Source organism: Peromyscus leucopus, chromosome X (assembly GCF_004664715.2).
Source record: "Peromyscus leucopus breed LL Stock chromosome X, UCI_PerLeu_2.1, whole genome shotgun sequence".
In the NCBI taxonomy this organism is placed as follows: Eukaryota; Metazoa; Chordata; class Mammalia; order Rodentia; family Cricetidae; genus Peromyscus; species Peromyscus leucopus.
Window position 1 is genome coordinate 21035049 of NC_051083.1, and position 27113 is coordinate 21062161.

The window sequence follows — 27113 nt, forward strand, 5'->3', positions numbered from 1 at the left end:
ACTGGTACAAATGTATACATTCAGCACACACACATACACATAAAATAAATAAATGTTTTTTAAAAACTGATAGGTAAGGGGCTGGGGATCTAGCTCAGCAGTTGAGAGCAGTGGCTGCTCTTCCAGAGGACTCAGCTTCAATTCCCAGCACCCACATGGCAGTCAGAGCTGTCTGTAACTCCGGTTCCAGGGACCTGACACACTCACACAGACATGCATGCAGGCAGGACATCAATGTACATAAAAAACTTGATAGATGAACTAAGATTTCTATTTGCACTTCTAAGTACTTTCATTCATATATACCTTACCATGATTGTTGTGATAAGATTCTATAGGTAGAATATGCACAGCACATAGCTACTAAGCAATAAGTAATGATTTCCATGTGTTTTTTTCTTATGAAGGTCTCTGTTATGGTTTCAAGCAAAAACTTAATTTAATATTATGCTAAGTAATTAATATATATTAAGTAATAGATTATTGATTTCACAACATAAAGGTTGGGCAGTTAGTAAACACATGTACTGGCAATAATCATGTTCTAAACTGATAAACAGTTTGCTTGTTTTCTTCTTTTTGGCCAACGATAATCTTAAATTTTATCATTGTAAATTAGGCACTAACCTTCCTGATTTCTAATTATGTAGGTGTATATACATCAGTTTCTATGTCATGACGTGTTTTCTTTTTCTTTTCTCCTAGGTCTTTCAGAGCCTTGAGGACCACCATTTGGAAGTAGTGGCTTTTTTTAGGGAAAATGGCTTTCATGGCCTTCTTGCTCATGACTCCGAGTACGCGCTCTACAATATTCCGTCTTACTACAGTTCCCATGCACTGAAGCTCAGCTGGAATGGGAAGAACCTCACAACCAACCAGTTCCTGATGCAGGAAGTGGCCAAGCAGCTCGGTTTGAAGCGAATGAATTTTCCCATATTTGCTGCACTGCTAGGTAGGTAGTGTAAAACAGATAATCCAGTGTTTGGTAAAGTTCTTCTTGCATTGTGTAGCTAGAAGTTTTCCTATGTCCTGTCCAGTCCTGTGGCCACTCAGTCCCAAGTAAACACACAGAGGCTTATATTAATTACAAACTGTATGGCTTATGGCTCAGGCTTCTTGCTAGCTAGCTCTTTCATTTTAAATTAACCCATTTCTTGTAATCCATGTGTTTCCACGTGGCTGTAGAATTACTGGACTGCTGGCATCTTATTGCCCCTTGGCGGGCTGGTGTCTCTCCTGACTCCACCCTTCTTTGTCTCAGTCTTCAGTTTGAGTGTACCACCTAACCTTATTCTGCCTCACCATTGGCAAAACTGCCCTATTTATCAACTAATGAGAGCAACACATATTCACAGCATACAGAAAGACATCCCACAGCACATTGATAAGATATTCAGACTAGAGTAGTTTAGCCTGGCAATATTGGATTTGCTTTTTTAGAGTCCTCATGCTGGTTTGGGATGTAGCTCAGTTGGTAGTGCCCTTATGTTGCATGCATGTGGCTTTGTGCTTAATCCTAGAACCAAATATATGGGTGTAGTTTAACATGCCTATAATTCTAGCATTCAGGAGGTAGAGACACAAGGATCAGAACTTTAAGACCATCCTTGGCCACATAGTCAAAGCCAGCCTGTCCTATATTAGAAAGACCCTGTCTCAAAAATAAAGCATAAAGTTTTCATACCATATAATGTTGTGGAAAAGCAGTAGGTAGTTAGGGATTCTTAGCAGACCATCCAAAAAACTCAGTATGTTATGAATGTATTAACTTGTGATAAGAATGTGAACATAAAAATGTCAGTTATGAAGCCGGGCGGTGGTGGTGTACACCTTTAATTCCAGCACTCGGGAGGCAGAGCCAGGCGGATCTCTGTGAGTTCGAGGCCAGCCTGGGCTACCACGTGAGTTCCAGGAAAGGCGCAAAGCTACACAGAGAAACCCTGTCTCGAAAAATCAAAAAAAAAAAAAATGTCAGTTATGATTATAAGAGCATTTTGCTTGTTTGTTTTTTAAGACGGGATTTCACTGTGTGGCCCTAGCTGTCCTGGAACTCATGTTGTAGACCAGGCTGGCCACAAATTATATTCCAGAATTGACATGCAGAGTCCTAGTTGCCTTTGCTCCTCCACTAAGACGATTAGCATTTCTTTTCAAAAATCTAGATTTAGATCAGGAAGATGTGTAGACTATGTTTTTCTCCATTTCTTTTTTGTTAGGACTACTTTTGAACAACATTCAGCAAATTCATTTGCAGTGAGAAGTCTGTAGCTACTGCTTGTGCCCTCCATTAACATTTTGCAGCACTTGCTTTCTCGTGTACCTATCCATTCCTCCATCCACCCACCTATCTGCTTTTCTTTTCTTTTTTGTTGTTTGGTTTTTCATCGGGTCTCACTGTGTAGCTTAGATTGGCTTCAATCATAAGATCCTCCTGCCTTAACCTTCCTAATGCTGGAAGTGCAGGCATGAGTCATTGAATCCAACTTTCAGGCTTTCTTTTAAAGATGCATTTCAAAGTAAATTGTAGAATTGATATTTTGAATTGGTTTTCCAAGTATTGACAGCATGAACATTAATAGACTAGAATAGTTGTGGCCTTGCCCTATAAGCACAAAGAACATCACTTGGGATAATCTAATTGAATCAGCCCAAGTTTTAGAATTAGATTTTGTGCAAATCACTGAAGTCACGCTTCCCTGGATTCATTTTCCTCATCTCAGAAATGAAAAGTGTTATTCATGGGGTTAAGTGAGATGAGATATGGAAAGTGCTTTGTACTTGTCAAGTAATCAGTAATTTGCTATTGTAAAATAAAAAGCTGCACAACTGGGTAACAGTTACCTATTACCTGTGATAATGGGTAGCACCGTGCATTTGATAGTCAGACAGTCCTGAGTCTCTGTTCTAGCATAGGCCTACCTTGGGCTAAGTCACTAAGCTTGTTTGAATCTCAGTTTCCTTGTCTATAAGATGGAGATAAAACTATGAGGCTTCATCACTATAAAGGAGATACATATAATACACATGGTTCAAAGTAGATAATCAACACATAGATAGCTACTATAATTAATTATTACATTAAGAATATAGGCTTGCCAGATGGTGGTGGTGCACACCTTTAATCCTAGCTCTCAGGAGACAGAGGCAGGCAGAACTCTATGATTTCAAGGCCAGCTTGGTCTACAGAGTGAGTTCCAGAACAGTAAGAGCTGTAATACAGAGAAACCCTGTCTCAAAAAAAAACCAAAAAAAAAAAGCTTACTGGGTGTTATGGTGCATGCCTTTAATCCCAGCACTTGGGAAGCAGAGGCAGGTGGACCTTTGAGTTGGAAACCAGCTTGGTCTATATATTAAGTCCCAGGTCACCCAGAGATATATAATGAGACCTATCTCCAAAATAATAATAATAATAATAATAATAATAATAATAATAATAATAATATAGGCCTGGTTGGGCATGGTAGAGACTGCTTTAATCCCAGAACTCAGGAGGCAGAGGCAGGTGGATCTCTGTGAGTCTGAGGCCAGTCTGGTCTACAGAGTGAGTTCCAGGACAGCCAGGGCTCCAGAGAGAAACCCTGTCTCAAAAATAAACAGAATATAGGCCTATGCTTAATTCAGTTATTTTCTCTCCCAGAAGGATCCTCTTTATGACCTAAAAGATGTAAGCAAACATTTGTACAGTGAATAATGAAATTGTATTTTATAGGTAACCACATTCTACCAGATGAGGACTTGGCTGCTTTTCACTGGAGCCTTTTGGGACCAGAACATCCTCTTGCATCACTTAAGGTAATGTGCCCTATTTTGTGTCTGTACATTTAGGAGACATCAAGTTTTGATTGCACTTTGATGATGTGGAATAGTTGTCTTTCATTAGATTTTTTTTTAATCTTCGTTTTTAAAGTCTTTTTGTTTATTTGCTTTTGAGATTGTATTTTAATCACAACACTTCTCTCTTCTCTTTCCTCCCTTTAAACCCTTTCATATATCCCTATCCACTCATTCTTCTAATTCATGACCCCCTTTTTTTCACCAATTGTTATTACATGCACACATATATTTGTGTGTGTACGTGTGTGTGTGTATTTATTCCTAAATATAACCTGGTGAGTCCATATACTGCTACCTGAATGTATGTTTCCAGGGCTGACAGTTTAGCACTGGACAACCAGTTGGTGCGCTCTTCCCTGAGGAGGACCGCCTCTCTCTCCCCAGCTTTCCTCACTTGCCTAGAGTTCTTTGTCTACATGAGGCATGTTCATTGGTGTCCTCTTTCATTAAATTTAAAATATTTCGCATAAAATACTTGCTGGCAGTGGAGACACTGATCAAGAAGGTGGTTGTACTTGGCACGTGCTGATTCCTATGATATTCCAAAATGTGGGAAACTTGACTGCTTAATTTGTGGTAGTGTGGAACTGCATTCACACTCTCCCCTTCAGGTAAAACTATATTTTACATGCAGATAAAAATTAGTTCTGATAATACCCATAACATAAGAATTCATACAAACTGGCAAAGAAAAATACCTAAACAGTGAAAAAAATGAATAAAAGACTGAATCAGAAAATTGACAAAAGCGTATGACTAATCATAGCTTATGATTGTATGACTCATCATAGCCTATGATTATATGACTCATCATAGCCTATGATTATATGACTAATCATATGACTAGATGCTCAACCTCACTAATGATCAGTCATGTACATCCAATGAATGATGTGTTGATTTTTGTTACTAGTTTAGCAATTAAAACTGAGTTTACTGCTATGAAGCCTGTAGAAGAACTGATACCCTTTGGCACTGTGGCAGTGGTGTAAATTGGTGATGTTACATTTCCTGTTTTTCACTGTCTTCGATAATTATTTGATACCGTCTCCCTCCTTCAGCCTCTGATACTTTCTCCTCATTGACTCACCCAATTGCATGATCTCACTTCCTATTTCACTGAACAAATGGAAGTGGTGGGAAGAGAATTTCTATAAACTTCCATTTCCTCTTCACCTCCTCACCTTTAATCTGCTTGTGTCCTGATGACCATGAATGACTTGTCCATGTCCTATCTAAGGCAAACTCTTCCATTTATAAAGGTCCTATTCACTCCTGCCAGTTTAAAGATACTAGTTCAGCGGGGTCCTTTCTCTGGCATCATCCATTTTTTTCTCTCTTCATTGGTTATTTCCCATTTGATGTATAAGCATGATCCTTTTAGAAATGTCTGTGTATTTTTCAATTTAAATGTATTTATGAGTGCTTTGTCTGCATGTATGTCTGTTCACTACCTTCGTACATAGTGCCTACAGAAGCCAGAAGTGGACATCACATCTCTTGGGACTGAAGTTACAGATGTTTGTGAGCTGCTATATGAATGATGGGGATTGAACCTGGTTCCTCTGGAAAAACAGCCAGTGCTCTTAACCCCTGAGCTATCTCTGTAGCCCCAATCCTTTTTTTTTTTAATTGGAGATAAGACCTGATGCCAACTAGCCTTGAACTCAAAATTCTCTGGCTTCAGCATCCCGAGTTCTGAGATTATAAACACATGCTACTATGGATGGCTGTGTATGATTTGGGGTATGTAAGATTCAGGTTTAAAAATAAACGTCCCCTTTTTGGGTGTGTATGTGTGTGTCCGTGTTCCTAGTACTGGGATAGCAGGTGTGTGCTGCCCATATCTGACTTTTTATACAAGTTTTAGGGATCTGAGCTCAGGTTTTTGTGCCACTTGAGCATCTGTCCAGGCCCAAACCCACTCTTGACCTCACTCCCTGCACCTCAGTTATTGCTCTGTTTTTCTTCTTTCAGTATACTCTTCTAAAGAATCATCTAGGGGCTAGGGGTAGGGGATGGTTCCATTGATAAAGTACCTACTGTACAAACATAAGGATCATCCAGACAAAAGCAGGGATGGTGGCACATGCTTATAACCCTAGCCCTGGGGAGGTGAAAACAGGCAGATTCTTGGGTTCTCTCGTCAGCCAGCCTAGATTAACTGGTGATCCCCAGGTCCTAATCAGAGACCTTGTCTCAAAACACAAAGAGGATGGCTACTGAAGAGTGATGTTGACCACTTACCTACATGCACACGGGGGGGGGGGGGGGGGGGTAGGTGGGGGGTGGGGGAGCGGTATTTGACTTGTTCACTATCCTGCTTCTGTAATCTGACTTGCTGAAATTGCCCTTAACAAAGCTACCAATAAACCCAATGGCCAGCTCTCTAGTTTCATTTTGCTTACCAGTCTCCTAACCACTGAGCTATCACTCCAACCTGTTTGTTGATAGTTTTTTTTTTTTTTTTTTTTTTTTTGGTTTTTCGAGACAGGGTTTCTCTGTGTAGCTTTGCGCCTTTCCTGGAGCTCACTTGGTAGCCCAGGCTGGCCTCGAACTCACAGAGATCCGCCTGGCTCTGCCTCCCGAGTGCTGGGATTAAAGGCGTGCGCCACCAACGCCCGGCGTTGATAGTTTTTATAAAGTCCTCTTAAAAGTAAGGTTTTAGGTTTGAGAATTTGCTCAGTGATAGAGAGCTTGCCTACACGTGTGAGGACCTGGGTTCAATCTCTACTACTGCCAAAAAAGTGTAAGTTTTTAGAAACTTGCAAGGTGAAATTAAGATGGCCGTTTAGGGGAAATTAGGCCATTCATATTGTGTTCAGAATTATTAGGCCACATGCTCTTTTAGTTTTTTAGAAAAGTGTAGAATAAAATTTGTTTTTGGGTCTGAAGAGACAGCTCAGTTAGTAAACCGCTTGCTGTATAAGCATGAAGACCTGAGCGCTGTCCCAGCACTAACATGGAAGCTAGACAAGATGCTTTGTGCTTGTAATCTCAGTGCTGGGAAGACAGAGAGGCAGATCCATGAGGCTTGTTGGCCAACTACTCTACCCTAGTTGAGGAGCCCCATGTACAGTGATTGTCTTAAAAACAAGATAAACCACTTCTGAGGACCAGTACTCCAGGGAGACCTTTGGTTTGCTTATGCATGTGCGCCTGCACCCCCCCACACACACATACATACATGTACACACTATGTAAATTTGTTTTTGGAAAAAAATTGACAGTGCTCAAGATTGAACCCAGAGCTTTAAACATGATAAGAAATCAATCCACTTCTACACTATATCCCCAGCTCTGAAATTTGTTCTTTAGCATTACGAATCTGTCTTATTTTGTCTGTGTGGAAAAAAAACTGATAGGGAGGGGACTAGACTATTTGGGACAAATAAGGAGACTGTTGAGAAGGTAATGAAGTGAATATGATCAAAATACATAATGTTCATACATGAACATATAATAATGAAAGCTACTCTGTTGTATAGTTAATATATACTGATTTTAAAATGAGGACTCAGAGTGTGTCACTTTCCTATTTAAAATCTTATAATGACTGTTTATGTCACTCAGTCCTTCTCATAGCCTGCCAACCCCAGTACTTCCTAGCCCCTTAGAAGCGTCAGACTTAACATTCTCTGTACTTGGATTGCCTTTTTTTCTTACATAGCCGTTTTCTCACTCCTAAAAGTTCTGTCAAATGTCATTTTCTTAATGAGGCTTTTCCCAATCCCACTATTTAAAATTATATGTGCATATATGCATATATACATACATGCATGCGTATCACCTTATCCAACACATTTACTATTTCTGTTGCCTTGAAGGCAGTGTTCTTGTATTTGGTCTTCACTGCTGTGTCCCTGGTGCCTTAGGACAGCGTCTGGCCAATGCCTGACAGTAACTGTTTGATACAGGGCCTCTGTACATAGCCCTGGCTGACCTAGAACTCACTATGTAGGTAGACCAGGCTGGCTTCAAACTCATAGGGATCCACCTTCCTCTGCATCCAAGAGTTAGGATTAAAGGTGTGTGCTATCACATTAAACATAGTGACTTTTTAAACAATTATTTTTATTTCTATTTAATTTTATGTGTATGGGTATTTTGCCTGCTTGTTTATGTATGCACCCTTGCATTCCTGGTGCCCATGGAGGCCAGAAGACAGTGTTGGGTCCCCTGGAGTTAAAGGCTGCTGTGAGCTGCCATATTGGGGCTAGAAATTGAACCTGGGTCCTCTGGAAGAGCAGCAAGTACTCTTAGTCTCAGAGCCATCTCTTCAGCTCCATCAATAACTGTTTTATGAGGAATGAATGATAGTTTTGGTAAAAAAATTTTTCTTGCCAAATGACCCCTTGTGACTTGGAATGTTTATGAATCTCGCTTTTTAAATTTGATTTTAGTTCTGTGTATGTAAGTAGGGGCTATGTGCACATGAGTGCATTTTGCCCACAGAGGCCATAGGCATGGATCCCCCTGGAGCTGGAGTTAGAAGTGGTTATGAGCTGCCTGATGTGTGGGTACTAGAAATTGAACTCAGGTCCTCTTGAAGAGCAATATGTGCTAGTCACTGCTGAGCCATTTCTCCAGCCCCCAACAAAATAAATTTTATCAAAAGCCTTTTGGAGATTTATACCATTGATTCAATAATTACAGTGTAAAGGAACTTATACTTAAAGAATTATCAATGAGGCAACACAAACCTACATTTTTACCTAGCATCAAAAATTTTCACTTTAGGGCTGGAGAGATGGCTCAGAGGTTAAGAACACTGGTTTCTCTTCCAGAGGTTCTGAGTTCAATTCCCAGCAACCACATGGTGGCTCACAACCATCTGTAATGAGATCTGGTGCCCTCTTCTGGTGTTCAGGCATACATGCAGGCAGAACACTATACATAATAAATAAATAAATCTTATATTGATTTATTCATTCATTATTTGTATATTTATGTATGTATTTATTTATTCTTCTCTCATATAATACCTCCCAACCATAGTTTCCCCTCTCCACTCCTCTCAGTATCCCCCTTCCCTCCCCTCCCCCCAGACCCACTGCTTCTGTTTCCCTTCAGAAAAGAACAGGCCTCCCATGGATATCAACCAAACATGGCATAACAAGTTACAATAAGACTAGGCAGCCAGGTGGTGGTGGTGGCAGCGGCGGCGGCGCACGCCTTTAATCCCAGCACTCGGGAGGCAGAGCCAGGCAGAGCTCTGAGTTCGAGGCCAGCCTGGTCTACAGAGCGAGTTCCAGGAAAGGCGCAAAGCTACACAGAGAAACCCTGTCTCGAAAAAACAAAACAACAACAACAACAAAAAAAGACTAGGCATAAACCTTCTGATCAAGGCTGGATGAGTCAACCCAGTAGGAGGAAAGGTCCCAAGAGCAGGAGAATGAGCCAGAGACAGTGCCCACTCCCACTCTTAGGAGTCCAACAAAAACACCAAGCTAAAAACCATAAATAAATGCAGAGGACCTAGCTCAGACCCATACAGGATCCGCAATTGTGTTTCAGTCTCTGTGAGCCCCTAAGCTCGGGTTGGTTGATTCTGTGATGTCCTCGACCTCTCTGACTCAAAGAGTCCTTCCTCCCACTTTGCCACAGGGTTCCCTGAACTCCACTAATATTTGGCTGTGGGTTTCTGCATCTGCTCCCATCAGATGCTGGGTGAAGCCTCTTTAATGACAATTGGGCTAGGCACCAATCTATGAGCATAGCAGAATATCATTAAGAATCACCTCATTGACTTTTTTTGAATATCACAAACATGGGCAAAACCATAGATTATTGCAATTATTTAGCATTGTTTAATCATTTAGATCAACTACCAAGATTTTTGCCATGCTTGCTGGATTTTCTTTTATTGCCAATATGACTTTAAACAAATGACAAGTTATTTCACTTGCATATTCTTTGTGTATGGCTCTAAAATGTTTGCACGTTTTCTTGCATATGCACATGGACATTATCACTCCTAATGAAAGTAATGATAATTTCTTGTTACCATCCTTTTATTTGGGGGAATATATATTTATTTAGTGTGTGTGTGTGTGTGATGATGATGTGTCAGAGGACAGCTTGCAGGAGTTGGTTCTCCTCCTGTACCATGTGGGTTCTGAGGATCCAATGCAGGTCATTAGGGTTGGCAGTAATTGTCTTTATCCACTAAGCCATCTTGCCGGCCTGTTACCTTAATATCTAATACATTTTACAACTTTCCTGATTCTTTTAAAATGGCCTTTTTGTAGTTAGTTCAAGTCAGGATATAAAGATTCTCCATATATTACAGAATTATTTTGTTTAAAAATTTTGTAAGTGTGAATGTGTGTATGGTGTATGTGCACATGTGTGTGGGTGCTAATCCAGAGGCCAGAGGATGCTATCAGGTGTCATGCAGTGTAACTTTCAACCTATTCTTTTCAGAATAATGGGGTCTATCACTGAACCTGGAATTAGGTTGGTGGTCATTAAGGCCCAGCAGTGCTCCTCTCTACAGACCCACCCCTAGCACAGACCTGTGGACTACAGACCCGTGTGACCATTCCCAGCTTTTTATGTGGGTCTGAAGATTCAAACTCCTCGTGTTTGTGCCCCAACGCTCATAGTCACTGAGCCATCTCCCCAGCCCCTAGAATTACTTTTTCCCCATTATTAACTGTATTTATTTGGGGGCTAGAGAGATGCTTCAGTGCTTAAGAACACTTGTAGCTCTTGTGGAAGACCCAGGTTCAGTTTCTAGCACCCACAAGATGATTCACAACCATCTCTAACTCCAGTGCTAGGAAATCTAATGCCCTCTACTTGCCTCTATATGTGCAGGCAAAACATTCCTACAAGGAAAATAAATAAATCTAAAATTTTTATTAATTTATTTGTAAGGTTTATTTTTATGATTTTTAGCTATATATGTGTTTAGCTAGAGTTTTCCTGCCTTGCCCACAGTCAGGACAAATCTTTGTCACCCGCCAGTCCCACAGCCGCTCAGACCCAACCAAGTAAACACAGAGACTTATATTGCTTACAAACTGTATGGCCGTGGCAGGCTTCTTGCTAACTTTTCTTATAGCTTAAATTAGTCCATTTCTATAAATCTATACCCTGCCACGTAGCTCTGGCTTACCGGTACTTTACATGCTGCTTGTCCTGGCGGCAGCTCCAGGCCGTGACTCTTCTGCCTTCCTTTTCTTTTATTTCTCCTCTCTGTTAGTCCCGCCTATACTTCCTGCCTAGCCATGGCCAATCAGGTTTTATTTATTGACCAATCAGAGCAACACATTTGCCATACAGACCATTCCCCAGCACAGCCAAGTGTAGACCATCTCAGACACCTGCACTCAGGCCTGTGGTCCTAATCATCCTCTATGCGGACCTGCTGGGTAAAGCCACGAGGAACCCGAGAACGGGCTCCCACAGGACATACAGAACATCCCACAGCACGTGTGTGTGTGTGTGTGTGTGTGTGTGTGTGTGTGTGTAGTATGTGCGTACGTGCGTGCAGGTGCGACAGGTGCATATAAGTGCAGATTCCCACAGAGGCCAGAGGCAAGTGCTTGTAACCATTAAGCCATCTTGCTAGTCCCTCATTATTAATTTTATCATTGACTGATGCATGAGAACATAAATTTCTATGTATCAATGGAGTGCTGTGTGATTTCTTTTAATAATTTCTAAATAATTTCATACATGTAAATAATGAATCTAATCTTTTGGGGGGGGGTTGTTTCAAGACAGTGTTTCTCTGTGTAGCCCTGGCTGTCCTAGAACTTGCTCTATAGACCAGGCTGGCCTCGAACTCACAGAGATATACTTGCCTCTGCCTCCCGAGTGCTGGGATTAAAGGTGTGTGTCACCACTATCTGACGAATCTATATATTTTCATCCCCTATTACCCTTCCTCATCCCTACTCTGTCTCCTGTCTCCTCTTCCTACTAACTTTTTTTTTTTTTTGGTTTTTTGAGACAGGGTTTATCTGTGTAATCTTGACTGTCCTGGAACTCACTCTGTAGGCCAGGCTCGCCTTGAACTCACAGAGATCTGCCTGCCTCTGCCTCCTGAGTGCTGGGGTCAAAGGCGTGTGCCACCATGCCCAGCTGTCTTTTTTTTTTTTTTGACCCATTATGTTTAGTTAGAGTTACTTGCATGTGCAGGTGTTTGTGTTTTTAAGATTTCATTATTTTTTATTTTATGTATATGTATGTACTTGCATATATGTCTGTGTGCCATGTGCATACCTGTACCCAAAAAGTCCAGATAAGGATGTTGGATCCTTTGGAACTGGAGTTAAAAGCAGTTGTGAGCCACCAACTGAATGCTTGGAACTGAACCCAGGTATTCTGCAAGGGAAGCAAATATTTTAACTGCCATGCCAGCTCTCCAGCCCTGGATAGGGGGTTTTCATGTCACACGGGCAGCTTACTCGTGGCTGCACCACTGAGAATTCGGTCTTTTCATCCTGTACTGTCCATCTTGCATGCTGTGTTTCTTTTTTTAATTACCTGAGTGTTGCTATTCTTCTACTTTGTCCTCAGGCCCTGGCATTGTGTCTTCCCATGATTCGTTCTATTTAATTGGACTTATGAATTTTTAATTTCCAGTAATTCAGTTTGGGTTTTCTTCCATATTTCTGTGTCTGTATGGCATTCCATTTCAATATCTTTCATTGCCTTCCTGTTTCATTCAGCTATTAGCCCCCACCATTTTGAAATTCAGTTGAGATTTTGTGTCCTCAATTTCTGTGAACATATTTATGATTATTCTTTTGAATTCCTTGGAATTTTGCTTAAGTCACTCTCATAGGGGGCATTACTGTGGACTTGGTAATTTTTAGAGGAGATATGTAACATTGTATTTCCTGGTTTTATGTTGAGACTTGCAGGTATACAATTAGGTTGCTGCTTGGATTTTCTCTTTAATGTCACCTTTATTTTTGCATGCAAATGTTCACAGTGTTCAAGGGGAGATAGTTTTTGATGGGTTGAGGTGTCATTGTCCTGTTGCACTAGTGCTCAGAGCACCAGAGTTGATCCCCAGCATTCCCCGAGAGTAGAATGCTGTCGCAACAATAGTCACTATCCAGGCATAGGCCCATGATGACACTGTCCAGTAGTAGTAAAGTACAAAACCATCACCACTTCAGTCTCAATCAATTTGAGAAAAGGCACTGATAGTATGTGTGTGCCACTATACTAATGACTGTGGGAGAAAGCTTAGTACATCTAGCGGTTAGAATTGGATTGCTAGAAAGTAGAGAGAACATGAATGGAGAGGGCAAGGGCCAAAAGTGGGGGACATGAGGCAGTTTTCACTAACAGACTGAAATCAGCGAACAGACAACAGTTCCAGTTCTCAGAAGGCTGAGACACAGAGACGCCCTGCAAACTAGGCAAGCCTATGTTATTTAGAAGAGGAAAGTGGAAAAGGAAGTTGTAAAGTGAAAGGAAAAGAAGAACAGATACAGGACAAGAACAGCAGGACCAAGTCTGCTTGCTAAATTGACATTTGGTATTGAGTAAAGGAGTTGTCCGGAGTACTACTTTAGCTTAGGTGAAGTTCCTCTGCAAACCCTGCCTCCCAGTAGGCTTTCTGCTACCTTAATACTGTGGTTCCAATTCAGACTTCCTTTACCCCAGGTTAGCAGTATTCCACTGGCTACATTTCATTATACAGTCCCTGCAGCTCTTCCTGAGTTTCCCCAAAAGCATGCCTCAAGAATGTGTCTTGGACAGCCTCGCCACCTACACAGCATGGCCTTTTTGAAATGGCATCTCACTGCTGCTCCACTGGGTTCTGAGTGCCAACCACCCCAGCACTGAGGACAGAGTGTTTCTAGCATCTCTTCCCATCATTCCTGCTGCTGTACAGACTCTGACCTGTTTTTCTGCTGCTCTACAGTGTCTGTTACAGAGTGGGCCAGATGGCTCAGTGGGTAGAGGTATTTGCACCAAGCCTGACAACCTGAGTTTAATCCCTGGGACCCACATGGTGGAAGGAGTGAACTGACTCCTACAAGTGGACCTCTGACCTCCACACATGAATTGTGACACAAGCGCGCGCACACACACACACACACACACACACACACACACACACACACACAAACCAGTAAATGTAATAAAATAAGTTAAAATGTCTGGTCCTGAAACAACTCGGCAGATTGTCTAAGTTTTTCTGGGGCCTGCCCAGCTACTGTTGGGGATCCCTCTGACTGAGAACAGGCAGCCGCTTAAACCCAGCCACCCCCTCTGGATACACTCTGGCCTTTCCTGCTTTGTAAAGTTTCCTATACTGTTATTTACCTGGGAACGTTTGGGTGTTGGCCACCTCTTCAATAACTGTTGTATAGTTCTTTTCTCTTTCATTTCTGGGAGACTCTAGCACACCCTGCCAGGATGTCATCCACCTTTGGAATTTCTCTTAGTGATCCATCTTTCTTTCTCTTTTCCCTGGATCTGAGGACCGAACCCAGGGCCTTGCACTTGCTAGGCAAGCGCTCTACCACTGTGCTAAATTCCCAACCCAGTGATCCATCTTTGCCTTTGTTTTGTGGATGCTGGGAACCAAACTCAGATTTTGGTTGTAAGCCTAGCCTTCAACAGCTGAGCCGTCCCTCCAGCCCGCCCCCATGTTTGACTTTGGTGTCCTTTACTTGTCTTTTCTAGGTCCGAGCCCATCAGTTGGTCCTTCCACCTTGTGATGTCGTGATCAAGGCTGTTTCTGAGTATGTCAGTTCCATCAAAGACCCCTCAAACCTGGATGTGGTTGGGAAGGATGTTTTCAAACAATCTCAGGTGAGTTGGCCTTTCCCTTCCCAAGAATCACCGGCTTTCTTCGTTTTTAATTTAAAAAATTGATTTTGGGTGCACACATGTTTGCTGCTGTGTGCATGCCATGCCATGTGTGTGGAAGCCAGAGGACAGCCTGTGGGAGTTGGTTCTCTCCTTCCACCTTGTGGGCTGTAGGACTCCAGCTCATGTTGTCGGGCTTGGTGGCAAGTGTCTTTACTTGCTGAGCCGCCTCGCTGGCCTTCACTGCCTTTCTTACATTTGCTTGCTACGCTCCCAAGTTCTCTGTTCTTTTTGCTGGTCCCCAGCTTCCCTCCTTGCTACTTGATTTCCCCTGCTTACTGATGGAAATTCTAAAATTTCCTTTAAAAATGTTCTGAGGTCTGAATAGAAAAGGGTCCTTTTTTTTTTCTACTGATGATTAATGTACTACAAACATATTCTGAAAAATTAGAAAATAAGCCTAAAATTTCATTCCCCAGAAACAACTCATTACAGTTAATGCTGTTATGTGTCTTCTGTCAGTATTACATGCTAGGGATCAAACCCGGGGCTTGACTCATGCTAAAGAAACACTCTACAACTCAGCTACACCCTCAGCTAATTTTGATGTATGCATATTTTTGATGTTTTTGTTTATTTATTGTGTGTGTAAGCCACAGTGCACATGTGGCCAGAGGACAACTTTGGTACATTGGTCCTCTCCTCCCACCATGTGGGTTCTGGGGATTAAACTCAGGTCACCAGGCTTGGTGGCAAGTGCCTTTACCCACAGAGCCATCTCATTAATGTATATTTTAACCTAAAGGATGTCTTACTGGAGGATGAAGTAGATAATAAATAAAAAAGACTATTTAAATGAGTCTCCATAAAATAAGAAAGTAATTATTACTATTGGCAGAAAAGGCCCAACTAGGATTTTATGTTATGAAGTAAAAATTACAAAAATAAGTTGGAGCCAGGCAGTGGTGGCACATGCCTTTGATCCTAGCACTCGGGAGGCAGAGGCGGCAGATCTCTGTGAGTTGGAGGCCAGCCTTGGCTACAGAGTAAGTTCCAGGACAGGCTCCAAAGCTACACAGAGAAACCCTGTCTCAAAAAAAAAACAACCAAAAATAGTTTATTTTTAGCAATATGATTTATATGTGTAACTCTGAAATTTTTTTGACTTTTTTTAATTAACATACAATCAGTTTGATTTTTTGTGTGTACAGTTCTATGAAATCTTAAGTTATTAATTCATGTGATTATCATTACACTCAGAATACAGAAAAGTTGTAATACCCCATCCCCCTGATTCTTATGCTATCCCTTTGTAATACCACTGAAACCCATTCCCAACACCTGGGTGTTCTCTGTTGCTATAGTTATGGTTTCTAGATAATGTTATATGGATGGAATCATAAGATACATAATAGCTTGAGAATGTCTTTTGTCATTCAACGTAATGTTTTTAAGATTCTTTCAAGTTGGACTAGAGAAATGGCTCCGTGGTTAAGAGCACGTACTGTTTGTGCAGAGGACTGGAGCTCACAACTGCTTATAAGTAGCCCCAGGGACTCCAACACTCTCTTCTGGCCTTCAGGGCCACCTCCGTGGATGTGGCATACACACACTGTCATTCCCCCATACACACACACAAAGAAACTTTTTAAAGAAAAACAAGAATTTTCAAGTTGTTTGATATTGTGTATGTGTGTGTGTCAGTAATTCATTTTTTAAAAAGATTTATTTATTTATTTATCTATTCATCTATTTATTGTATGTACAGTGCTCTGCTTGCATGTATGCCTGCAGGCCAGAAGAGGGCACCAGATCTCATTACAGATGGTTGTGAGCCACCATGTGGTTGCTGGGAATTGAACTCAGAACCTCTGGAAGAACAGCCAGTGCTCTTAACCTCTGAGCCATCTTTCCAGCCCCAGTAATTCATTTTTATGGGTATATGAACGGCTCATTCATCTATACATGCCTTAAAGAATATTTAGATTGGATATAAATTTGAGTGGTTATAAATGGAGCTGCTGTAAACACTTGCATACAAGTTTTTGTATGAATATAGTGTTTCATTTTCATAGTATAAATATCTGTTTGAGATATTTCTAGATTTCCAGAACATCTGTTAAGTGTATGTTTAAATTTATGTTAATGCCAAATCACTTTTCACAGTAGCTGTCTCTTTGCTTACCAGTGCTTGGTCGATATTTTAACTGAAATGTTCTGCCTTTTTTGTGTGTATGTATGTATGTGTGGGGAGTGGGTGCATGCTGTGATGCTCATAGGGCGGTCAGAAGATAACCTGAAAGAGTCTCTTCTTTCCTTTACCATGTGGAATCCAGCTCATTCGGGCATAGTGGCAAGCATTGGCTTGCTAGTCCTGATTTATTTGTAAGTGTATATAGTACCTTGTCCTGCTAGGCAAGTACTCTACTACTCAGCTATACCCACATTTGCTAATCATAGTTTTAATTTGTATTTATAAATGGCTCATAGTGAACTTTTGTTTATGTTTAAAGACAAGGACTCACTATGTAGTGCTGGCTGTCCCAAAACTGGCTATGTAGACCATGCTGTACTTAAACTTGCACTGATCTCCCTGTATCTGCCTCCTGAGTGACAAGATTTCAGGCATGTGCCACCATAGACAATGAACATTTTTTTGCACTTACTGTCCATTTATCCTAGCATTTGTATGTAGGTTCTAGGGATCAAGCTAGGGGCCTCATTCTTACAAGGCAAGGACCTTACTGATTGAGCTATCTCTTCAACCTCTCTTTTTAAAAAGCCAAATAATTGTATATTTTCTATTTATATCTCTAGTTCATTTGTGTGTAAACTATGAGGGCATTTGTCTTTTGTTTTTCTATGTGGTTATCCAGGTATCTGAAAATAGTTTGTTGAAAGGACTATTTTTGTCTCCCTTGAATTGCCTTTATGTTTTTATTTTTAAAAAATCAGTTGACTATTTGTGCATGAGTGTATTTCTGTACTTTGCGGGTGGTGGTGGTGATATATATATATATAGTTTTACCAAAAGTGCACCATCTTTATTACTATAGCGCAATAGTAAGTCTTACAGCTGGGGAGTGGGTAGTGATTCTTCCAGTCTCGGTCTTATTTTGTCTTTGTAAACTCTTGCCTTTCCATATAAATTTTGGAATAGTATCGTTTGTATTTACAAAAAAAAAGAAATCTTGCTTGGATTTCTGTTGGAAACGTATAGAGGAAATTCGTTTGTTTTTTTTGTTTGTTGTTTTTCAAGTACTACTGATTAAACCTAGGATCACATGTACCAGCTGCCCATCATGGGGTTATATCCCCAGCCATTTTTTTTTAACTTTTTTTCAATAAGGTCTCACTATATTGCCTTGAATTAATTTTCTACCTCAGTCAGATCTTGAACTTGTGATCTTCCTGTCTCTGTCTTCCAAGTAGCTAGGATTACAGGTCTGTACAGTTGGGCTTAGTTGTGAATATTTGAATTCAGCAGCATGGTAAATCCATTTTATTTATGCCTTCCTTGACTTTATTTATTTATTTTTTTGAGATAGGATTTCTCCTTGTAGCCCTGGCTGTCCTTGAACTCACTCTGTAGACCAGGATGGCCTTGATCTGCCTGCCTTTGCCTACTGAGTGCTGGGATTAAAGGTGTGTGCCACCACTGCCTGGCTTTTCTTTGACTTTAAAAAAATCAGTTGAATGTTTTATAGTTTTTTAACATACAAACCCTGCATTTTTGAAATTTATTTTTATCTTTATACTTTTACTTTTTTTCTTATGACCTCAGGGCCTTGTGCATGTTAGACAAATAGTCTATCACAGACAGAGCTATGCTCTCAGGCTCTGTATGGTTTTCAGTATTTATACTAAATATTGCATATTTCATTTATTGTAAAAACACTATTTTGTTTATTTTTTTATTTATAATTATTCATAGAAATATGACTGATTTTTGTGTGCTGAGTCTTGGACTTGGAACTTTCTATGATCACTTATTAGTTCTAGGACATTGTGGTAGACTTCCTGGGATTTTTGGTTTAGGTGGTCATGTTTCTGAATAGAGATGGTTTTCTTTCTTTGTTTTCCAATTTGTGTGCCTCCCTCCCAAACCTGAGTTATTGTATTGTTTAGAATTTCCAAACCTTGCTCAATAGGAATGCTGAGACTAGAATACCTTTTCTTATTCTTGCTCTTTAGAGAAATTATTGTCATTATTATATCTGACATGAGCTGTAGGTTTTGGAGACAGACATATCAGGACATGCCTGTGTTCTAGTCTTAGTTTGCTAAGATGATTCATTGTTATCATTATACTGAGTGCACAGTGTATATTTTGTGTGTATGTGCATACTTACATTTGTGACAGTGCACTGGGATGTTTATGTACATACATGTGGAGGCCAGAGGTCAATACCAATTGTGTTCCTCAGTCACTCTCTATTTTATTTTATTTTTTTTTTTTTTTTTTTTTTTTTTTTTTTGGTTTTTCGAGACAGGGTTTCTCTGTGTAGCTTTGCGCCTTTCCTAGAACTCACTTGGTAGCCCAGGCTGGCCTCGAACTCACAGAGATCCGCCTGGCTCTGCCTCCCGAGTGCTGTGATTAAAGGCGTGCGCCACCACCGCCCGGCTCTCTATTTTATTTTTTAATATTTATTTATTTTTAATTATATGTATATGTGTGAATATGCACATTTGTGCACACGCTGAATCCCCTGGAACTGGAGACAGTTGTGGGTGCTAGGGCCTAAACTTGGGTCTTCTGGGTATGTGCTAATTTTGAAAAGATTTGTATGTGTCTGCGTGCATGTGTGTGCATATACACACAAGTGCAGGTGGCCTTGGAGACAAGAGACATTGGATCTCCTGGGTATGGAAATTACAGGCAATTTTAACATGCCCATTGTGGGTGCTGGGAGCTGAACTCAGGTCCTCTGGAAGAACAGTCCTTGCTATTAACCCCTAGCCCTTTCCTCCAGCCTATGGCAGTACATACTGTTAACCACTGAGCCATTTCTCCAGCCCCTCCATCTTATTTTGTGAAACAGGGTCCCTCACTGAACCTGGAGCTCACCATTTGGCTAGGTTGGCTGACCAGTGAGCTCCAGGGATCTACCTGTTTCTGCTTCCTCAGCACTGGCATTACGAATGTATGCCTCTGTACCCACCTCTATGTGTGTGCTAAACATCAGAACTTAGCTTGGATGGCAAACACATTTTTCTTTACCAAGTCATCTCTCCAGTCAATCATACAAATGTATTTTACACATCTATGATAGAATCATGTTTCTCCCCCCCCCTTTTTTTGGTTTTTGGTTTTTCAAGACAGAGTTTCTCTGTGTTACAGCTCTGGCTGTCCTGGAACTCACTCTGTAGACCAGGCTGGCTTTGAACTCACAGAGATCCACCTGCCTCTGCCTCCTGAGTGCTGGGATTAGAGGCATGCACCACCACTGCTGGGCTCTCTTTTCCTTCTTTAGTCATCAGTATTTAGGATTGATATATTTTATATCTAACCTCTTTGGAATGCTGTTTGAATTTTTGGTATTTCACCGAGTATTTTTTACATTTTATTTCATGGAGGATAATTGTAGTTTTTTTGTGCTGTATTGAAATTTTTTTCAAGATAATGAAGGCTCAGAAATGAGCTGGCAAGTCTGGTAGTTAATCTTCATTGTCAGTTTGACTGGATTTTGATTTTGCTGGTTTGATTTTTTGAGACATAGTCTTTGATTGTCTTAGAACTTGCTTTGTAGAGTAGGCTGGCCTTGAACTCACAGAACTCTGTCTGCCTTTGCCTCCTGAATGTTGGGATTAAAGGTGTGCACCATCATACCTGGGTCTTGACTGGATTTTTTTTAACATTCACTTATTTGTTTGTATGTGTATGTGTGCCATGGCATGGCATGGCATGGCATGCATGACACATGACATGCATGTGGAAGTCACTGGCAACTCCCAGGAGTTGGTTCTTTTTTTTATACCATGTAGATTCAAACTCAGGGCATCAGGTTTGGGAGCAAGTGCATTGACCTCAGCCACCTCACTGGCCCCAACTTGACTAGATTTAGATTCACCCAGGAAACATGTTTCTGGATAGTTCTGTAAGGGCATTTCTAGTAAGTTTAACTGAGGGATGAGGACTCACCCTGAAAAAGAGCGCAGCGTTCATGTGGACTGGGCCTTAGAATGAATGAAAAGGAAGAGGTAAACTGAGCATTGGCCTTAGTCTCTCTCTGCTCCCTGAATGTGGATGCAATGTGACAAGCCCTGTCATGGTCCTGCTGCCACACCATCCCTGCCGTGATGTCCCATGGCATCATGAACTGCATTCTCAAACAGGAGACAGAAGAAGTCTTCCCTTATTTCTTGTCCAGTTGCTCTTGTCAGTATTTGTTACAGCATTGAGAAAAGGAACTAAGAGAGCAAGTGTTTTTCTTCTGTCCTGAAGAAGATTGTATAGAAGGCCATTGAGGTGCTCCAGCAAGTAAAGGCAGTTGCTGCCAATCCCATAACTTGAGTTTGTTCCCCAACACCCAGAGTGTAGAAAAGAACCCATTCCTGAAGGCTGGCCTCTGACCTCCACATGTGTAAGGTGTCAGAGACACATTTACACAATTAGTGTAGTTTTAAAAAAAAAGATCGTGTAAAGTTCGTTCTTTAGTTGTTTCATAGAATTGCCGGAAGTGCATTTGGTGTGGATTTCTTTGAATTTATTGTGTTTAGATTTTGCTTAGCTTCTTGAATCTCTAACTTTGTCTTTTGCTAAATTTGGAAAGGTTTTTTTTTTATTGTTTCTTCAAATAGATTTTCTGTTCTGTACTCTTGTTGTTTACTTCCTTGACCTCAAAGGCACCAAGTGTGTGTGTGTGTGTGTGTGTGTGCTGCATATGGATGCCAGAGGTAACCTTGGGTGGCATTCCTTGAGAGTTACATCCACCTTGTTTGGTTTTTTTGAGACAAGGTATCTTACTGGGATGTGGGGCTTGTCAATTAGGCTAGGAAGGCTGAGCAATGAGCCCCAAGAATTCTCGTTTTTCTCCCTCCCCAGTGCTGGAATTAAAAGCATGCACAACCATGTCTTGCTCCCTACCGTGGGTGCTAGGAATCAAACTCTGATCCATTTGCATGCCCAGCAAGCATTTTGCCAACTGCATTATCTCCACAGCCTACCTCCTTCCTCACTTCCCCCTGCAAAAAAACAAAACAAAACAAAACAAAATACCATTTTAGATGTTTCAGAATTATTCTGTGGATTCCTCTGGCAGTTTCTTTTCTTTCTTTTCAAATTACAATTTATTTAATTCAGGGCTGAATATTTGGTCCTAGTCTTCCTTGCTCTCAGCATCCCTCGGTTGCCTGTAGTTCTTTGTGTAAGGTTGAGACTTCCTGAGCTTTCCCCCTTCCATGTTAGTTTAGAATGTCTATTGGTATAGTCCTTGCTCAGGTCATATTTGTTTAGGTAACAATGTTGGTGAGACTTCATGGGTGTAACCTCCCTGTCATTTCTAGGAGATGCAGTCTCACAGGAAACTTCCTGATCCTCTGGTTCTTACAATTTCCACCCTCTCCTTCACAATGTTCCTTAAGCCTTAGGTGAAGGAGTTATGCTGTATATGTATTCCCTGGGACTGGGCTCCACCTGTCCACGTTTCGGTTGATTGTGGTTTTCTGTAGTGGTCTCCATCTGTTGCAAAGAGAAGTTTCCTTGATGAAGATGAGGACTACACTCATCCGTGGGTATGAGGACAAATGTTTAGAATGTAGGTAGGAATTATGGTGGTTTAGTAAAGTGGTGGCTGCAGGTTCTCCTCCAAGATCCACGACTTCACCAGCCTTGGGTAGTTGGTTGGGTTTCCAGGAGCAGATATGATTCCCCTCGTGTTGGACAGTCCTCAGTTACTATCAACAGTTACTCTCATGGGATGTATACCACCATTGCTCCCTTAGAGTTACTGTGCCATGCTGAGCATTGTTATGGTTCAGAGGTGTCATAGCTGGGTAGGATTGTCAGTTGCTTCCCTCCTTTGGCTGCTTGCATGGCACCTTATGGTACAATTAAAGCCAGTCTTCAAGGGAGGAGGCTTTCCGGTCACATCCAGCTTGGGTCCTCTGGGCCCTGTGTCTGAAATGCATGATGTCTTCAGGAATAGGGACTTACCTTTCACCTCTGGTGGGCAATCAAGAGCAATAGCAACAGCTACTCATGTTCTGGGAGTCTCCTGGACAACCCTGACCAGCAACTGTAAAGAGGGCTTCTCATGCCTGGTACTGGGGTTTTGTTAGATAGTCTATGGCTCTTGAGGGAGCATTGTCAGCCCAGGTCAGGAATTTATATTTAAACAGTACATGTATTATATATACATATATACAGACTTACATGTATTTTAGATAATTGGAGATAGATAGTAAATACTCTGATTCCTTATGACTTTCTCAGACATCGTTACTGTTATTTTACCCTCCTCCCTCCTGTTTGCCTTTCTGGGCTGGCTTACCTCAGTCAATATGATCTTTTCTAGTCCCATCCATTTATATACAAAGTTCATGATTTCATTTTTCTGTATAGCTGAATAATATCCCATAGTGCTCCATATTTTCATTCCCTATTTGTCAGTTGAGGGACATTTAGGTTGTTTCCACTTTGTAGCTATTGTGAATAGAGTATCACTAAATGTGGCTGAGTAAGAATCCGTGCAATAGAATGTCACATCCTTTAGCCATATGCCAAGGAGTGGTATATGTTCATATGGTAGATATATTTTTTAGCTTTTTGAATTCTTTACATATTCTGGTTATTAATCCTCTGTCAGAGTCTTTCCCCTTCTGCAGGCTTCCTCCTCACTTGACTGATTGCTTCTTTAGCTATACAGAAACCATTTGCGTTTATGAAGTCCTGTGTGTCAACAGTTGGCATTAATTCTTGAACAAATGATATCTTATTCAGTAAGTCCTTTCCTACACACCTATTTCATGTAGAGTACTAACTGTGTTTTCTTCTAGCAGTTTCAGATTTCATGTGTAGGTCTTTGATTCAGTTGGAGTTAGTTTCCTGTAAGGTAATAGATAGGGGTCAATTTTCACTTTTCTGCATGTGGACATCCAGATTCCCAGAACCATTTGTTGAAGGTATTTTCTTTTCTCCAGTGTATATTTTTGCTGTACTTATGTGTACTCATATTTGGGTCTTGGATTTTGTTCCTATGGTCTACATGTCTGTTTTTGTACCAGTACTGTATTGTTTTTACTACTATGGCTCTGTAATGTATCTTAAGATCTGGAATGCTAAGTCCACCAGTATTGTTCTTTTAGCTCAGGATTGTTTTGACTGGGATTTTTTTGTGGTTCCATATGAATTTTAGGTTAGTTTTTTTTCTATTTCTGTAAAGAATGAGATGGAGATTTTGATTAGGTTGCATTGAATCTATATATGGCTTTTGCTATAATGATCATTTTCATAATATTCTATCAACCCATGAGGATGGGATGTCTTTCTATTTCCTTGTAGTATCTTTATCTCTTCCTTCAGATGTTTAAAGTTTTCATTGTAGGCCTCCTTCACCTCCTTGGTTAGGTTCATTCCTAGATATTGTTGAGGCTATTGTGAATGGGAGTGTGTCCATGATCACTTTGTATATATGTTTTTGTTGGTATATAGAAAGACTTCTGATTTTTGCAAGTTGATTTTTATACTGCCGTGTTGCTGAAATTGTTTATTGTTTCTAGAAGTTTTCTGGTAGAATTTTTGGAATCTCTTATGTGTAATATCATGTCTTCTACAAATAAGGATACTTGACTTCTTTTCCTATTTTTAGCCTTTAATTTCCTTCTCCTGCCTTATTGCTCTAGCTAGTACTTTCAGCACTCTATTGAATAGGAGTGAGGACAGCCCTATCTCCTTCCTGACTTCAGTGGGATTATTTCAGCTTTTTCTCCATGTAGGATGATGTTGGCTGTGAATTTCTCATGTAGTTTTTATTATGCTGAGGTATGTTTCCTCTAGTCCTACTCTCTCTAGGGCATTTATTATGAAGGCACTTTGTCAAAGACCTTTTCTGCGTCTATTGAGATGATCATGTGGTTTTGTCTTTAAGTCAATTTATGTTATTTATTACATTTGTTGATCCTTCCCTGCATCTTAGGGATAAAGCCAACTTGGATTTTGTTCCTATGGTCTACATGTCTGTTTTTGTACCAGTACTGTATTGTTTTTACTACTATGGCTCTGTAAGGTGGATAATCCTTTTGCTCTATGTCTGTGTTTGGTTTGCAAGTATTTCATAGAGCACTTTTGAGTCTGTGTTCATCAGAGGTGTTGGCCTGTCGTTTTCTTCTTTGTTGCGTCTTTAGCTGGTTTGGGTAGGAGAGTGATACTGGCTTCATAGAAGGACTTTGGGGGTGCTTGCTTCTTCTCTTTTTTTCCTTCCTTCCCTCCATCCTTTCCTTTCCTTTCCCTCCCTTCCTTCCTTCCTTCTTTCCTTCCTTTCTCCCCTTCTTCCTTTTTTAATAGTTTTAAGAAGGATTGTCTGTAGATCTTTGAAAGTCTGGTAGATTTCTGCCTTGACCCCATCTGGACCTGGACTTATTCTAGTTGGAAGGCCTTTTATTACTATTTCAGTTTTCTCATTTGTTATGGCTGTTCAGTGGTTTGGCTACTTGATAGTTGGTCTGAATCTAGAAATTTGCCCATTTCCTTTAAGTTTTCCAGCCTAACAGAGTACAGGATTTTAAAATATTCCCTTATAATATTATTGTAATATTTCCTTGTTCATTACTGATTCTGTTAAGTTGGGTCCTCTCTTTCTTTTTGTTAGTTGGGCCAAGAGTCTGTCAATCTTGTTTATATTCTCAAGGGACCAGATTTTAGATTCATTGATTCTTTTTATCATTTTCTTTTTCTCACATAGTACATCCTGAATATGGTTTCCCCTCCCTCTACTCCTCTCAGTTCCTCCCCACTTCTCCTCCCATCTGATCCACTCCCTTTCTGTCTCTCATTAGAAAATAAACTGGTTTCTAGTGGATAACAATAATGATATAAAACAGAAACTAACTCATCAGAATTGTATAAGACAAACAAGAAAAAAAGCCCAAGAGAAGGCACAAGAATCAGAGACACACTCATTCGCCTACTCAGGAATCCCATAAAAACACTAAACTGGAAGCCATAATATATAGCCACAGAGGACCTGGTGCAGACCCATTCAGGCCCTGTGCATGCTGCTTCAGTCCCTGTGAGTTCATGTGAGCTTTGCTCAGCTGATTCAGAGAGCCTTGTTCTCCTGGTGTCCTCCATCCCCTCTGGCTCTCACACTTTTTCTGCCTCCTCTTCCTTAGGGCTCTACTCTGGTTATTCTTTATTTCTTATCATTGACTGGATTTTGATTTGCTTTGTTCTTGTTGCTCAAAAGTTTTGAGTTGCATCATCAAGTCATTTATTTGTGCTCATTTTGATTAGTTGTAGTTGTTTTGAGACAGAATCTCTCTATGTAGCCCTAGCTGTCCTGAAACCAGTTGTGTAGACCAGGCTGGTTTGAACTCACAGGGATCTGCCTGCCTCTGCCTCCTGAGTCCTGGGATTAAAGGTATGGAGCACCATACCCAGTTCTTTCTGATTTATTCATGTGTGTGCCTAGAGCTATAAATTTCCCTCATAGAACTGCTTATAATGTGTCCCAGAGGTTTTATTGTTTTCATTTTGTTCCAGGAAAATTTTCTTTCTCGAGTTCTTTTTTAACCTATTCATCATTCTGTGATGAGTTGTTTAACCTCCATGAGTTTGTGTATTAACCAGAAATGTGTTTGATGTGGACTTCAAATTTTAATGCACTATGGTCAGATAGAATACACTGAGTTACTTCAGTTTTTCTGAATTTGTAAAGATTTGTTTTGTGTCCCACGGTGTGGATTGTTTTACAAAGACTTCCATGTGCTGCTGAGTAGAATGTATGCTACTCAATGGTGTTTGGGTGGATGATTCTGTAGATATTTGTTAAGTCCATTTGATGTATGATGTCAATTAATTGTTATATTTCTCTATTTATTTTGTTGTCTAGATAACCTGTCTATTGGAGAAAGTGGGGTACTGAACTCATCTACTATGCCTTTAATTCCAGTAGTTATCATTTTGGGAAATTGGGTGCACTAGAGTTTGGTGCATATATGTTTTAGATAGTAATGTCTTCTTGGTCAGCTGTTCCCTTGGTTAGAAGAAGTGCCCCCCCCCATCTCTTCTGATTAGTTTTAGGTTGAAGTCTATTTGAACAGATATAGGGTAGCCATGCCTACTTGCTTCCTGCTCCTTTTTGATTAGACTACTTTTGTCCATCCTTTTCCTCTAAGGCAACCTGTGTCTTCTGATTGGAGCACTGAGACTGTTCATATTTAAAGTTGTTACTAAACGTGTGTGCTGATTGCAGTTATTGTGCTGTTCGTTTTTGGTGGTCTTTGTAATTCAGTTTGTAGAGTCTATGGTCTACTGGTTTTTGTCAGCTGTG

The 27113-nt window shown here is 40.6% G+C and overlaps 1 protein-coding gene and 1 pseudogene across 3 annotated transcripts in view; both read left to right on the forward strand.

Moving 5' to 3' along the window:
• Positions 1 to 27113, forward strand: part of Fam120c (family with sequence similarity 120C) — a 129768-nt gene that overhangs the window by 37154 nt on the left and 65501 nt on the right. For all 3 annotated transcript variants that reach the window (XM_028883471.2, XM_028883473.2, XM_028883472.2), the window contains exons 2-4: positions 706 to 952; positions 3710 to 3792; positions 14497 to 14625. In XM_028883471.2, the coding sequence (XP_028739304.1) occupies positions 706 to 952; positions 3710 to 3792; positions 14497 to 14625 (459 nt within the window). The remainder of the gene's footprint in view (positions 1 to 705; positions 953 to 3709; positions 3793 to 14496; positions 14626 to 27113) is intronic.
• Positions 4306 to 4441, forward strand: LOC114702900 (annotated as a pseudogene).